Genomic DNA, 13,605 nt, shown 5'->3' with positions numbered 1-13,605 from the left:
GGAATCAGTTTTGCAACTTTTTAGGTTGACTGCAAATTTTTTTAAAACTAAGAAAATATAATTTGTTACAAAAAAACCTAATCTCATCTGCAGCTATGGGGCCCTTTATTCTAACCCACATGGAACTCCCCCCTGAATTAGCCTGTATAATACGCTTGGGGTTGCACAGAACAGTGTCACAGTCAATGAAGCTCCGATACCTGAAATTCAATTAAAAATATTCCATATTCAGACGCTTAGTCGGCACTTTGCTCAACTCCCTTCCTGTTTTTACATTTCCCTTATTACTATGTTGTTTGCAATAACTGTGAGTGGTTCTGGTGCTCGCTGTGTCTATACTGTGTGTGTAGAGTAGGTGGAGCTGACATGGAAGGTCACATCGCCACATAGTTTGAGTGGAATGAAGGAGGCTGTTTGTTCAGAGAAAGCAGATTTTGAGAAAAAATAACAACTCAATATATAGTGGAAGAACTGATTGCAAAACACCAGACACATTTAAAAGGACATTTTGAAGCCACTCACTCTTGAAATTACCACGTTGAGACGGTAAATATTAACGCTTGCAACAGAAATCTGTTTCGTTGCGATGCTGCATGCCCATCTGATTGAGTTGCGCTTAAACGGACAAAAACCTCCGATGTATTTAAAAAAAACCTTTGTTACCCCCTCTCCAGCCTTCATCCTCTCCCTCGTTCACCTGCTGGCCTATTTTAACTGGAAGCTCCATTTTAAACCCTGTGCAGCCATCCTTCCACTTGATTCCCTGTGACCTTGAAGGAAGTTTACGGGTCAACGCTCCAGCTAAAGTGTCCTCTAGCATCTCCTGCAATCCGCCTGTCAGCTCAGCCCAGTTGATCTCCTAGGTAGGAAGGGCCCCCAAATGAAACGAAACAGACGAGTGCAATTGAATAAAATCAGCCTGCATTCGCTCATGCTAACAGGCAGATAACCGTATGAGGCAGAAGAGAGAGGCAAGTTCGCAGAGCGAACCGGTGGAATTTGTTTTATTTGTTTATTTTTTTGTGCCCCATTACCAGGTGACTTGTCAAAATCCCGCTAAACGAGAAACGGCAGCCGTGAAGCGCTTCAAATCCCCTGCTGCTGGCTGGCTGGCTGTCAGACGGAAATCAGTTTGACAGGGGAGAGTAAAAGCAATCAGCCTGCTGGAAACAGCTAAATGTAGTCTGGGAAGGCAGCTTGTTCTAAAAATTCACGCATTTTACAGCCGACAAACTGAGTAGTAAAGAAATGCATGTTTTGGGTTAAAGGTGATCAGAAGAGATTCTGCCCATCATTAATTCATATTGTGTTCATAAACATTTTGGACGATTTACTATGATTTCTGGTAAGCTTTGCACTTGTGATCGCCGCATCTCCCGACAGAAGAAAAAAAAATATCACTCGTCTAGCTTTCTGTCTATCTGACTTTACTTTCGTTTTGAAAGTATATGAAACCATCCCTGATTGGTTGTAGGAGATGTCAGTCATTTGGTAAGCAACCAATGGTTGTTTAAGACAGCTTAAAATGGGTGTCTAACATCACCGTTACATCATCGTTCACGTATGAACGATTTCTAGCGAGGCCGTAGCGGAAGGGTTACAGGTTAACCAGAAGAGATTCTGCTCATCATGAATTATGCCCGAGTCGCTTTAATACAATGCGTTGGGATATGCCGTGGGTGTAACCCATGACATAGGCAGGGTCAGCTAATCACAACAGAGTAAAGTAATCCTCACTGGGATCCAGGCCTGGTTATAACTAAAGACTTCCGCCACCCAAGAAACCGCCCGTACCTGGCACTGAGGTTCCGAGAGCCACGAACACCACGGCGGTGACCGAGTCCTTGAGCCCCACGGTGCAGCCGAAGTGTGAAGCCAGGTCCCCGGTGACGGCGGTCAGCACTCCGATGAGGGAGATGGAAACGATGAAGCAGGCCCAGCCGTTCCAGTACTCCGTGGGGGGCACGAAGGCGAACAGGACCTTCCAGAAGACCGTGAGGAAGTGCATGATGTAATCGAAGCAGGACGGGAGCCGCTCCTCCCCGCTCTCCTCTTCATCATCGTCACCTGAGCCGAGAGGAGACAGGTATTACTGAACCCTGCCGAGAGATCGGCTGCATCCCTTACAAAAGTTTCCTGTGGTATTTTTGCAGTTCCCTCCCCCATGCTTTTCCCCATATGCATTTGCCACAGTTTCACATGTTTATAAATAAGCTTTATCATACCACACTATTTTTTTTTTACCATGCTTTCCTATGCTTTATTACACTTTGCTGTGCTTTTACTATGGGAAACTTTTCTAAGGGATCAATCACAGAACTGCTCTTCAGTTCTGATCACCTGGCATATCATTTGAGGACAGGCTACTTTTAAAATGTGTTGCAGCATTTCTAACTGGCAAATCTGCCTGTTATTTAAATTTTCTCTTTGACGATACTGTCACGATAACTTGCTCTAATTTCGTTATAATGCAATGTATCAAAATGACATAAATACAGCTTGTGTTCTGATTTTTTTTCAAAAGAAAATATTTTTGTGCTTCCGTCCATCTGAAACCGCATGCTTCCCAATCATGTGACTACCGGTTTCTAAAGCCAGCAGTCGCTTTTGTATTTGACTGTCCGTCTATTCGCCCCTACCCCTTGGCAACACGAACTAGATTTGTCAAAGTGTCTTTATACCTGTTGATCTGCAAATTTGGATGAAGTATCCCTTTTTTGTTTTTTTTCTGGCAATACACTGCGACCGCATCTATAAAACAAAACTCAAGCTGGCAAACACTGCTGTGCTCTTTCCTGGTCTAATTCATATCTAGCCTCCCCCTCCCCAAGTTGTAGTTTTCACACTGGAAGGACAGGAAGCCAGGCAGATGCTCAGTAAGGCAGGTGTCAGATGGCTGAGCGAGGCAGTTTGTGCGATTACACTAATCACTATGTGTGTGCGATAGCTGCAGATTCACGTCCGGCAGACTTCTTGCTGTCTGCAGACGTCACCAGTCTTGAACCGTTTTGTATTCACTTCCTGGCTAAGAGAAAAGGGAGAATTAACATCCAGTCATCCTCTGGTCATCCCTTCCTTTCCAATAATAATGCAGCTGATTTGATAGAGACCTCATTAGATTGTGGTTTTAATTGATGGCTATTACCGGTATGTCATTTTCATGGTCTGCAGTTTCTTCTCAAAACAGATTCGAGAGCGACTCAAGCATCACGAGGAGGAAACTGACAATTTGGATGACCGGATCCAGCTTGTCAGTACATTTTCAAAACCCTGTCTGGTGCACCTACCTCATTGCAAAAATCAGTTAGCATCATTTTATTTGTGGGACACACACGTCCCTTAAAGGGGTCAAGTTTTGTAAATAGCGCCCGAGGTCTTAGAATCTGAGCGAGCGGAACACCTGGCCATTCTGAGGTGTGCTTGGAATGATGTCATTGTTGTGGGCCTGCCTAGGCTGTCTGTTGCCTTGGTAGCACGCTCACCTGCGCTCACGGTAACGGCGTTAACAAACTGCTCCCTCCAGCTGCTGCTCCCCACCACCAGGGCCAGGTTAGTCTTCTTGATCAGCTTGTCCACTGTACTCTGTGATACACACACAGATACACACACACAGCCAGTCAGCAACCAACGGAACAACAGGCAGGTAATAAATCAACAGCATTCGCTGCATTGAGAAAGCAAGAAAGAAAAGCTTTCGAAAGCAACGTTTTACGTCTCATCCGAAGGACGGAGCACAAGGAGGTGAAGTGACTTGCTCAGGGTCTCTCTCTCACACACACACACACACAGGGAGTCAGTGGCTGAGCCGGGATTTGAACCTCCTGGTATCAAGCCCCTTTCTTTATTATTATTATTATTTGTTTATTTAGCAGACGCCTTTATCCAAGGCGACTTACAGAGACTAGGGTGTGTGAACTATGCATCAGCTGCAGAGTCACTTACAACAACGTCTCACCCGAAGGATGGAGCACAAGGAGGTTAAGTGACTTGCACAGGGTCACACAATGAGTCAGTGGCTGAGGTGGGATTTGAACCAGGGACCTCCTGGTTACAAGCCCTTTTCTTTAAGCACTGGACCACACAGCCTATATATATATATATATATTCACACACATGAGGCTCCACATAGGACATCAGGGTTAATGATTAATGAATGATTAATTGCACTCAATAAAAGCCACGTCGATGAATAATTGTAACGTGAGGATAGCGGTCAATGCTTCATCTCTAATAAGCCAAGGTGTATAGGGGCTGTTTTTTGCATTGCAAGTAGGGCAATGCAAGTAGGGCAACAGAGCTGTGCTGAGCGCAGAGCAGGCAGGTATCTGCTTGAGACTCCTGTAAAGAACAACAAACCAGATCCTTCCCCCTACAATAATGACGGTGTGCAGAAAGCAAAGTGTTATTCCATTGGGATAAAGAAACTGAAAGGAAGCATTTGAAGGAAAACGGTGGAGATCCTATTCAGATCGTAACTATATATATATATATATATATATATATATATATATATATATATATATATATATATATATATATATATATAATTAGAGGGCATTTTGCAAAGCCTTTAGTTTACTTTGAAATACCCAATATGCATATTTCCAGTTTTTCTTCTTAGCAAGAATTACGGTATACTTTTGAGGGTAACAATCATTGAAAAATATCTCCCCTATTTTGAATTGATATCTTCCTGACTTCCTGAGTTGCTGAAGTTCTAGATAGATAATTCCTAAAGCAGAGAAAAAAAATCTGAACGACCAGCTGGGCTCTTGTAAGGAAACACGCTGGCTCACTGGCCCCATTTTCTCTCCTCTAAAAACCGAGAGAGAAGGGCAACTAGGCTGATCCCAGGACATGAGCTATGAGGACAGGTTAAAATAATCTCTTCAGCCTAGAAAAAAAGAAGGGAAAGAGGGGACTTGATTGAAGTCTTTAAAACCAGAAACATGGAAGTTACCTTAAACTCGTAGGACTCCTCAATGACGATCTCCAGTCGGGTGTGTTCACCCAGACTAGGGCAGCCCATCTTGGCAATCTGCTCATCCTCCCCTTCAGTGGAGAAAGGCTTGTTCTCATTGGAGTCTCCTAAAGGGAACGCACAGAAAGAAAATCAAATAATCACCAGACGTCTCAGACTGACTCAGACTTTAACCCAGCGAAACACACTGCTCTAACGGAGGCGGGTTTAAAACACAGATGAGATTCCAACTCGGCTTCAACTCCCGCCACCTTGTCCCTCAGCTCTAACCACTAGGCTACACAGTCAGACGTGCAGCCCAAAATGATTATTCGATTACTGGGATCAAGCTCTTCACTGAAGTCAGGCGAGGGTCGCTGCTGTGGATTAGGCTGATTTACCATTATTTATTATTTATTTATTATTATTAATTTCTTAGCAGACGCCCTTACCCAGGGCGACTTACAGTTGTATACAAACAATACATAAAGAATGACAGTACAATTAAGAGCAAGGTACAAAATACAATGATTTCAGTCCTAATAAGAGCAAATTAAGAAACAGCTGCTTGGGTTTGTGATGATCACTGCTTTTTTTTTTACTCTGTGGAGAACAGCGACCCACACAAACTCAAGCAGCTGTTTCTTAATTAACTCTGAACGATGAATCAGCACCCCCGATCCACACCAACGACCCTCGCCTGTGGAGTGCTCCATCCGGACAATTGAATAATCGGTTTGTGCAGCTGTAAGTCAGTCTGTGTGTAAGGCATTCAAAATAAACTCCTGTCTCCCAGTCCAGAGACTAAATATAAAACGTTGACGTCTTTCAGCGCTGTCTTTCAAAAACGTCCTTGAAAATGAGACTCCTGTTCAGAGTCCCTCCAGCCAAAAAACCCAAAACATCAAAACAATATCTATTATTAGTCTTTAGTAGCCAAAGGTTAGTCTGGTGGGTTTTCATTCAAACATCAAAAACATAAAAATACAATACAGGGCTATCTATTATTTATTACATTGGGGGTCGATGCTGCCTAAGTGGCTATCTCCACTCTCTGCCTTGCAGGGCTTATATTTAATGCTGACAAGAGCCCGGTGATAATACAAAAAATAAACTAGAGGAGCTTAAAGTAGCTTTAAATTTCATTTTCTAGTTTTTTTTTTATTATTATACTGCCCTCTTATGATGTTTGGAGTCATTCTGAGCAGATTTCATTTTTAGTGCGTTCAAGTTGCTGTTCAGGAGCTGCTCTTCAGTTCTGCCATATGCAACGCAGGCCAGATCAGCCTTGTCATCGTTATACTATTATTATTATTATTATTATTATTATTATTATTATTATTATTATTATTATTATTATTATTATTATTATTATTATTTATTTCTTAGCTGACACCCTTATCCAGGGCGACTTACAATTGTTACAAGATATCACATTATTTTTACATACAATTACCCATTTATTCAGTTGGGTTTTTACTGGAGCTAGCAGAGTTGACAAGTCCCAGGATTTGAATGGGAGGCTGTTCCGTGCCCCAGACAAGCCGGGAAGCTGGATAAAGGGAAAGGTGGTGACTCTGTGTGGGAGTGATGTTTGCTCATAAATAGACGAGATGGAACGAAATGACACTGTGACGTGTGAAGCTGGTTCCTCTTTGTAAAACCTGTTGTATGGTCTGGAATGGCGCTGGTGATAGAGCCAGTCTTACCGTGTTTCTGCCCTATCTCCACCAGCACTGGCTCCCCAAGCACAATGGTGAAGGCCTTGTTCTTCTCGTACTCCTCATCGTCAATAATCTTCACCTCGATGGTCTTCCTGAAACAAGGAGGGGAAAAACTGCAGGTTAGAGAGAGCGAGAGAGAGAGGGAGAGAGAGCGAGAGAGAGGGAGAGAGAGCGAGAGAGAGGGAGAGAGAGAGAAAGCATTCATCATCAACCCTTAAAAGACACAACCTTACTCTGCTTGAATCGTATTATTATTATTATTATGATTATACATCAGAATTATTATTGACTGATCTTAGATGAACAATAAAGCAAGCACTGTACTGAGGCTGTTCAGAGAGTATGAGAGCCTCCCTTTCTCTTTCTCTGCTCTACCAGCACAGAGGGAGGCTGTTCAGAGAGTATAAGAGCCTCCCTTTCTCTTACTCTGTTCCACCAGCACAGAGGGAGGCTGTTCAGAGAGTATGAGTCTCTTTCTCTGCTCCACCAGCACAGAGCAGAGGGAGGCTGTTCAGAGAGTGTAAGAGCCTCCCTTTCTCTTTCTCTGCTCCACCAGCACAGAGCAGAGGGAGGCTGCTGCATAAGAAATTAATCTGTGCTCCGATTGGGTGAAACGACCTTGAGCGTTGTATGACCCCGTTTACAAACCTTAGCATTAGCTCATAACAAAAGCAAAGAAAAACAATACATCTCTGGAAACAACCCAAACACATATACACACACTACAGGCTGGTCGCAAAAACAGTTTTCTAAATGCCAGTGCTGAGGGAAAATGGTTTGATGATAAATTGCCTGTTCAGTGGGACTGGCAAAGAGTAATCTATCAAGGTGGGCTTTGTCAGCACTAATAATAATAACAATAATCAACCAGAATTCAAAATTGCTTTCAATATAGAAGCCTGGTAAAAAGATGGGGAAATAAAATAAAGGACTGAAGTTTTGTTTTTTTTTCAGTCTCACTGCAAGTGATTGATTTTGCAGAGGTGTTACATATTTTGGTATGATCTGAAACATGTCCCAGTTTTATTTCTTTGTTTATTTTATAAAGTTGCATTTTTCTGAAGCTTACCTTGGCTCTAACCACTAGAGCCACACTGCCTCCCTCCCTCCCAGTCCCTCCTCAGCTCTAACCACTAGAGCCACACTGCTTCCCTCCCTCCCAGTCCCTCCTCAGCTCTAACCACTAGAGCCACACTGCTTCCCTCCCTCCCAGTCCCTCCTCAGCTCTAACCACTAGAGCCACACTGCTTCCCTCCCTCCCAGTCCCTACTCAGCTCTAACCACTAGAGCCACACTGCTTCCCTCCCTCCCAATCCCTTCTCAGCTCTAACCACTTGAGCCACACTGCTTCCCTCCCTCCCAGTCCCTCCTCAGCTCTAACCACTAGAGCCACACTGCTTCCCTCCCTCCCAGTCCCTTCTCAGCTCTAACCACTTGAGCCACACTGCTTCCCTCCCTCCCAGTCCCTTCTCAGCTCTAACCACTAGAGCCACACTGCTTCCCTCCCTCCCAGTCCCTCCTCAGCTCTAACCACTAGACCACACTGCCTCCCAGTCCCTCAGCTCTAACCACTAGACCACACTGCCTCCCAGTCTCTCAGCTCTAACCACTAGGTTACACTGCCTCCCAGTATCTCAGCTCTAACCACTAGGTTACACTGCCTCCCAGTCCCTCAGCTCTAACCACTAGGTTACACTGCCGTCCACACAAGCTTAGTAAAGGGAGTTCTACAGAACAATTCAAAGCAGCGTAACAAAGCACTGAACTGGAAGATGATGCCCTCTCTATCCATTTGTATTCTTTGTATGATAAAAGCAGTGATGCAGAAGAGTGGGAGTCTATGCAGCTGAGCTCATTGCAATTACACCCTTCTCATTAACGGAGAGCTAAAGGTAGGTGTTCATCGTCTCTACCGGGCCTCTGTAATTAGCCACCAGTTTAATTGCCAGATCTTCTTCTGTGAAGACAATGCAGCCGGGAGAATAGGGAATTACTGTGCTAAACTGAGCAACGCAAAGCCAGCCCCGCCTTCGTTTCTCACAGAAAGTTTCAGCCAAGTTAGTCAACTGTTCTGTTAGTGAAGGCAGCAGTCAAGGTCAAAGGCCGGGTTTATTAAATTGATTTAAATAGTTACATCAAAAACAGCTCTAATTTGAATTTACCACTAGAGCCACACTGCTTCCCTCCTAGTCCCTCCTCAGCTGTAACCACTAGAGCCACACTGCTTCCCTCCCTCCCAGTCCCTCCTCGGCTCTAACCACTAGAGCCACACTGCTTCCCTCCCTCCCAGTCCCTCCTCAGCTCCACTAGAGCCACATTGCTCCCCTCCCTCCCAGTCCCTCCTCAGTTCTAACCACTGGGGCCACACTGCTTCCCTCCCTCCCAGTCCCTCCTCAGCTCTAACCACTAGAGCCACACTGCTTCCCTCCCTCCCAGTCCCTCCTCAGCTCTAACCACTGGAGTCATACTGCTTCCCTCCCAGTCCCTCAGCACTATCAATAATTCTGCAGCCAGTCAATGTATGTGTAGATACCATGGCATGCTTTATGAAAGATTAATATGGTGCCTAATAGTATACAGTATATTTGTATCAGCGTATAATTAACAAAAGCGTTATCGACCCCTTTCTCCTACTTGATGAATAGATTACCAGCATGCAATTCGCGCTGCTTGCTGTGCAGGAAAATATAGATTAATTGAGCTAATCACATAATCTATTAATCTTGTGCAAACGGCCATCAATGCATTTATCAATGCAACGCAGACATGAAGGATCACAGCTCCGTCACTTAAGCCAATGGGGCAGCAGAGAGATGGTTATATAGCTAATAAAAAATACACGTTCCAAATTTTTCTTTTGAAAAAGAATGCCTTTATAAAAAACACTTCATAGCCAAATACATGGTATAGCCAGAAATACAGCCACACTGCTTCCCTCCCTCCCAGTCCCTCCTCAGCTCTAACCACTAGAGCCACACTGCTTCCCTCCCTCCCAGTCCCTCCTCAGCTCTAACCACTAAAGCCACACTGCTTCCCTCCCTCCCAGTCCCTCCTCAGCTCTAACCACTAGAGCCACACTGCTTCCCTCCCTCCCAGTCCCTCCTCAGCTCCACTAGAGCCACACTGCTTCCCTCCCTCCTAGTCCCTCATCTCCAAGCACTATCAATAATTGTAAAGCCAGTCAATTTAAGTTTAGCTGTATTGCTACTGTTTTTCATTCTGAATTGTAGAAAATTAATAATAATCCCAGTAACATAAATACATCTTCCCAACAGGGACTGTATCTTCCCAGTAAAAATTCCCAGTGCATTCAACGAGAAGCCATTTACAGCAGAACAATGGTAATTTACCAACAAAGCACACAAAATAAAATAAACAAAACACACAGAAAATGTGTCGGTTTTCAGCTAAAATCAATACTAAACAAAAAACACTGGCTGTACTTCTGCAGAAAAAAGAGTTTCTTTGAACGCAGTCAATGCTCCCAGCAATCCTGAATGCACTGACCTTTAGGCTGTGTTCTCCTCCCTAACCTCCCACTTGAGAAATCACTGGCTGTTATTTCCAACTTGCCCAAACCCTTGAGGGCTGAGTGGCGTAGTCGGTTACTACTCTCGCTCTTCACCTCTGGAGACCCGGGTTCAAATCACATTCAGATTCAACAACGATAATAATGATAAAACAACAACAGCAACAAAAGATTGTAAAATAAATATGCAAAGTTTTTGGCAGGAATTGAATACGATAATTTCATCGATAGGAACCACAGGTCAAACAGAAGGGCTTGCTTTTGTAGGACAGAATTTGTTTTTGAATATTCTTGGAATGCTACTGTTTGGTGGGGGGCCATAAAACTAATGCAGACCAAAACCTTTCCAGTTCTAAAGCCTATGCTTTACCACGCTTTCACTGTGCTTAATTACGCTTTGCTGAGCTTTTACTATGGGAAGCTTTTATTTGGGTTAGTTTACCATGATTTGTTTTTTAATATGCTTTACCAGACCTCTCTGTGCTTTACAATGCTTCCCTATGCTTTACCAGACCTCTCTGTGCTTTACAATGCTTCCCTATGCTTTACCAGACCTCTCTGTGCTTTACAATGCTTCCCTATGCTTTACCAGACCTCTCTGTGCTTTACAATGCTTCCCTATGCTTTACCACACCTCTCTGTGCTTTACAATGCTTCCCTATGCTTTACCAGACCTCTCTGTGCTTTACAATGCTTCCCTATGTGTTACCAGACCTCTCTGTGCTTTACAATGCTTCCCTATGCTTTACCAGACCTCTCTGTGCTTTACAATGCTTCCCTATGCTTTACCAGACCTCTCTGTGCTTTACAATGCTTCCCTATGCTTTACCACACCTCTCTGTGCTTTACAATGCTTCCCTATGCTTTACCAGACCTCTCTGTGCTTTACAATGCTTCCCTATGCTTTACCAGACCTCTCTGTGCTTTACAATGCTTCCCTATGCTTTACCACACCTCTCTGTGCTTTACAATGCTTCCCTATGCTTTACCAGACCTCTCTGTGCTTTACAATGCTTCCCTATGTGTTACCAGACCTCTCTGTGCTTTACAATGCTTCCCTATGCTTTACCAGACCTCTCTGTGCTTTACAATGCTTCCCTATGCTTTACCAGACCTCTCTGTGCTTTACAATGCTTCCCTATGCTTTACCAGACCTCTCTGTGCTTTACAATGCTTCCCTATGTGTTACCAGACCTCTCTGTGCTTTACAATGCTTCCCTATGCTACGCTTTTACCAAGGGAAACTTTTACAAGGGTTGTGTTGCAGATGTGTGTGTGTGTATATATATATATATATATATATATATATATATATATATATATATATATATATATATATATATATATATGCAGAGTTTTCATATGAAATGCTGGCACACTGTATGTGTCTTGATCCCACTGTGAATCCCATCTGTGCTATTTGATTTGAGCAGTTCTTCAAACTCATCAAAACTTTAGAACAGTACTTTTGGGAAATAGCAGAAAGAAAGCAAGAAACTTAAAAAGAGTAAGAGACCCAGTAAACACAGAATGCGGGCCATCTACAAAACAACTTTAAAACGTCTAAAATAAACTCTTGCCTTACAATGGATTTGCAGAGTCTCTCTGTGCTGTACACAAGACACGCAAGATAAACTCTACTGCTGTAGCTATTCAGCACATACAGTAATATGAGAGACTGTAGAATGGATTTGAATGCCTTGGCAACAAGGAGTTGCAATTCTCACTGGAGCCTTTATGCAGTTCATGTGAATACTACAGGAGTTTGTAGTATTAAAAAAAAATCTATATTTTCCAGATCCCTTCGCTTAGAAATTGATTTGTTATTCCCTTCCCCCCAATTTAATTAAGCCGGAGTAAATTTGTCTCCAGGAAACATCATCCAAAAACCACCTAATGGACTTGAATTGACGCTGTCTCCTTTATTAAATCTATTGAGAATGATCAATTATGCTGTGCATTAAGGGGCTGCTTCAACATGTTCCTTACTTTAATATCAGGTGGCGTGTGTACTGCACAATTCTGCAGTTTTAAAACTCTCTCTTGCATAAGAACATAAGAAAATAAGTTTCCAAACGAGAGGAGGCCCCATTCGGCCCATCTTGCTCGTTTGGTTGTTAGTAGCTGATTGATCCCAGAATCTCATCAAGCAGCTTCTTGAAGGATCCCAGGGTGTCAGCTTCAACAACATTACTGGGGGGTTGGTTCCAGACCCTCACAATTCTCTGTGTAAAAAAGTCCCTCCTATTTCCTGTTCTGAATGCCCCTTTAATTTCCACTTGTGACCCCTGGTCCTTGTTTCTTTTTTCAGGTCGAAAACGTCAGTTGGGTCGACACTGTCAATACCTTTTAGGATTTTGAATGCTTGAATCAGATCACTGCGTAGTCTTTTGTTGAATAGATTAAATTCTTTTAGCCTGTCTGCATGTGACATGCCTTTTAAAAAAAATAATTCTGGTTGCTCCTCTTTGCACTCTTTCTAGAAAAGCAATATCCTTTTTGTAGCGAGGTGACCAGAACTGAACACAATATTCTCAATGAGGTCTTACTAATGCATTGTACAGTTTTAACATTCCTTCCCTTGATTTAAATTCAACACTTCTCACTATATATCCGAGCATTTTGTTGGCCTTTTTTTTTATAGCTTCCCTACATTGTCTAGATGAAGACATTTCTGAGTCAACATAAACTCCTAGGTCTTTATCATAGATTCCTTCTTCAATTTCAGTATCTCCAATAGGATATTTATAATGCACATTTTTACTGCCTGCGTGCAGTACTTTACACTTTTCTCTATTAAATGTCATTTGCATCCTTTGTATAGGTAGGGAATAAACCGCGTCAGAACCACGAAAAGCCTTGCAATTGAGGAGTTTTTCAATCAATGCGCACAGTCCAGTCCAGTATGTGTCCCATAAACACTGTGAAAACAATGTTGATGGCTTGCTTTGGTATTTTGATATCTGTTTAATACACTCATGTATGCGAGGTTCCGCTGGGTTGCCTGTGGGTGTATGAAAACCGCATTAGATACTAATCTGGCATTTGCACAGCACATAACCAGGGGAAGGTGGTATTTCTGCTGCAGATTAATGCCCAGCTATTTATTCTGACATGTCATCTTGCACTGAGCTGAAAAGCAGGGAGACAGACCTCAGAGTGCCCAGAGACACGCAGCTTCAATTATTGAAAGACATCCTTCTTGCAATATTCATAAAAAAAGAGCTTTTTTAGTTTTGAGTTTAATAATTCATAAGGCTCTGTAAAAGAATGGGTTATTGGCTGAGTTTTAAAATGTAGAGGACATAACTAACCACATTGTTTTTCTTTGCAATGGAGTTATTTCAGTGCCAGTAAACCAAATGTGATCAGTGATCAGTGATCAGTGATTT

The 13,605-nt window shown here is 43.0% G+C and overlaps 1 protein-coding gene across 1 annotated transcript in view; it reads right to left on the bottom strand.

Annotated features, from left to right (window-relative positions):
- The window catches only part of LOC117398516 (sodium/calcium exchanger 1), a 52,704-nt gene that overhangs the window by 9,457 nt on the left and 29,642 nt on the right, over positions 1-13,605 (bottom strand). The window contains exons 4-7 of the mRNA XM_059012191.1: positions 6,670-6,776; positions 4,961-5,088; positions 3,483-3,582; positions 1,795-2,067 (exon numbers count right to left, since the gene is read on the bottom strand). Coding sequence (XP_058868174.1) covers positions 1,795-2,067; positions 3,483-3,582; positions 4,961-5,088; positions 6,670-6,776 — 608 coding nt within the window. The remainder of the gene's footprint in view (positions 1-1,794; positions 2,068-3,482; positions 3,583-4,960; positions 5,089-6,669; positions 6,777-13,605) is intronic.

The sequence above is a fragment of the Acipenser ruthenus genome, chromosome 43 (genome assembly GCF_902713425.1).
Source record: "Acipenser ruthenus chromosome 43, fAciRut3.2 maternal haplotype, whole genome shotgun sequence".
Taxonomy (NCBI): Eukaryota; Metazoa; Chordata; class Actinopteri; order Acipenseriformes; family Acipenseridae; genus Acipenser; species Acipenser ruthenus.
This window is presented reverse-complemented; position numbering and strand designations above follow the sequence as displayed.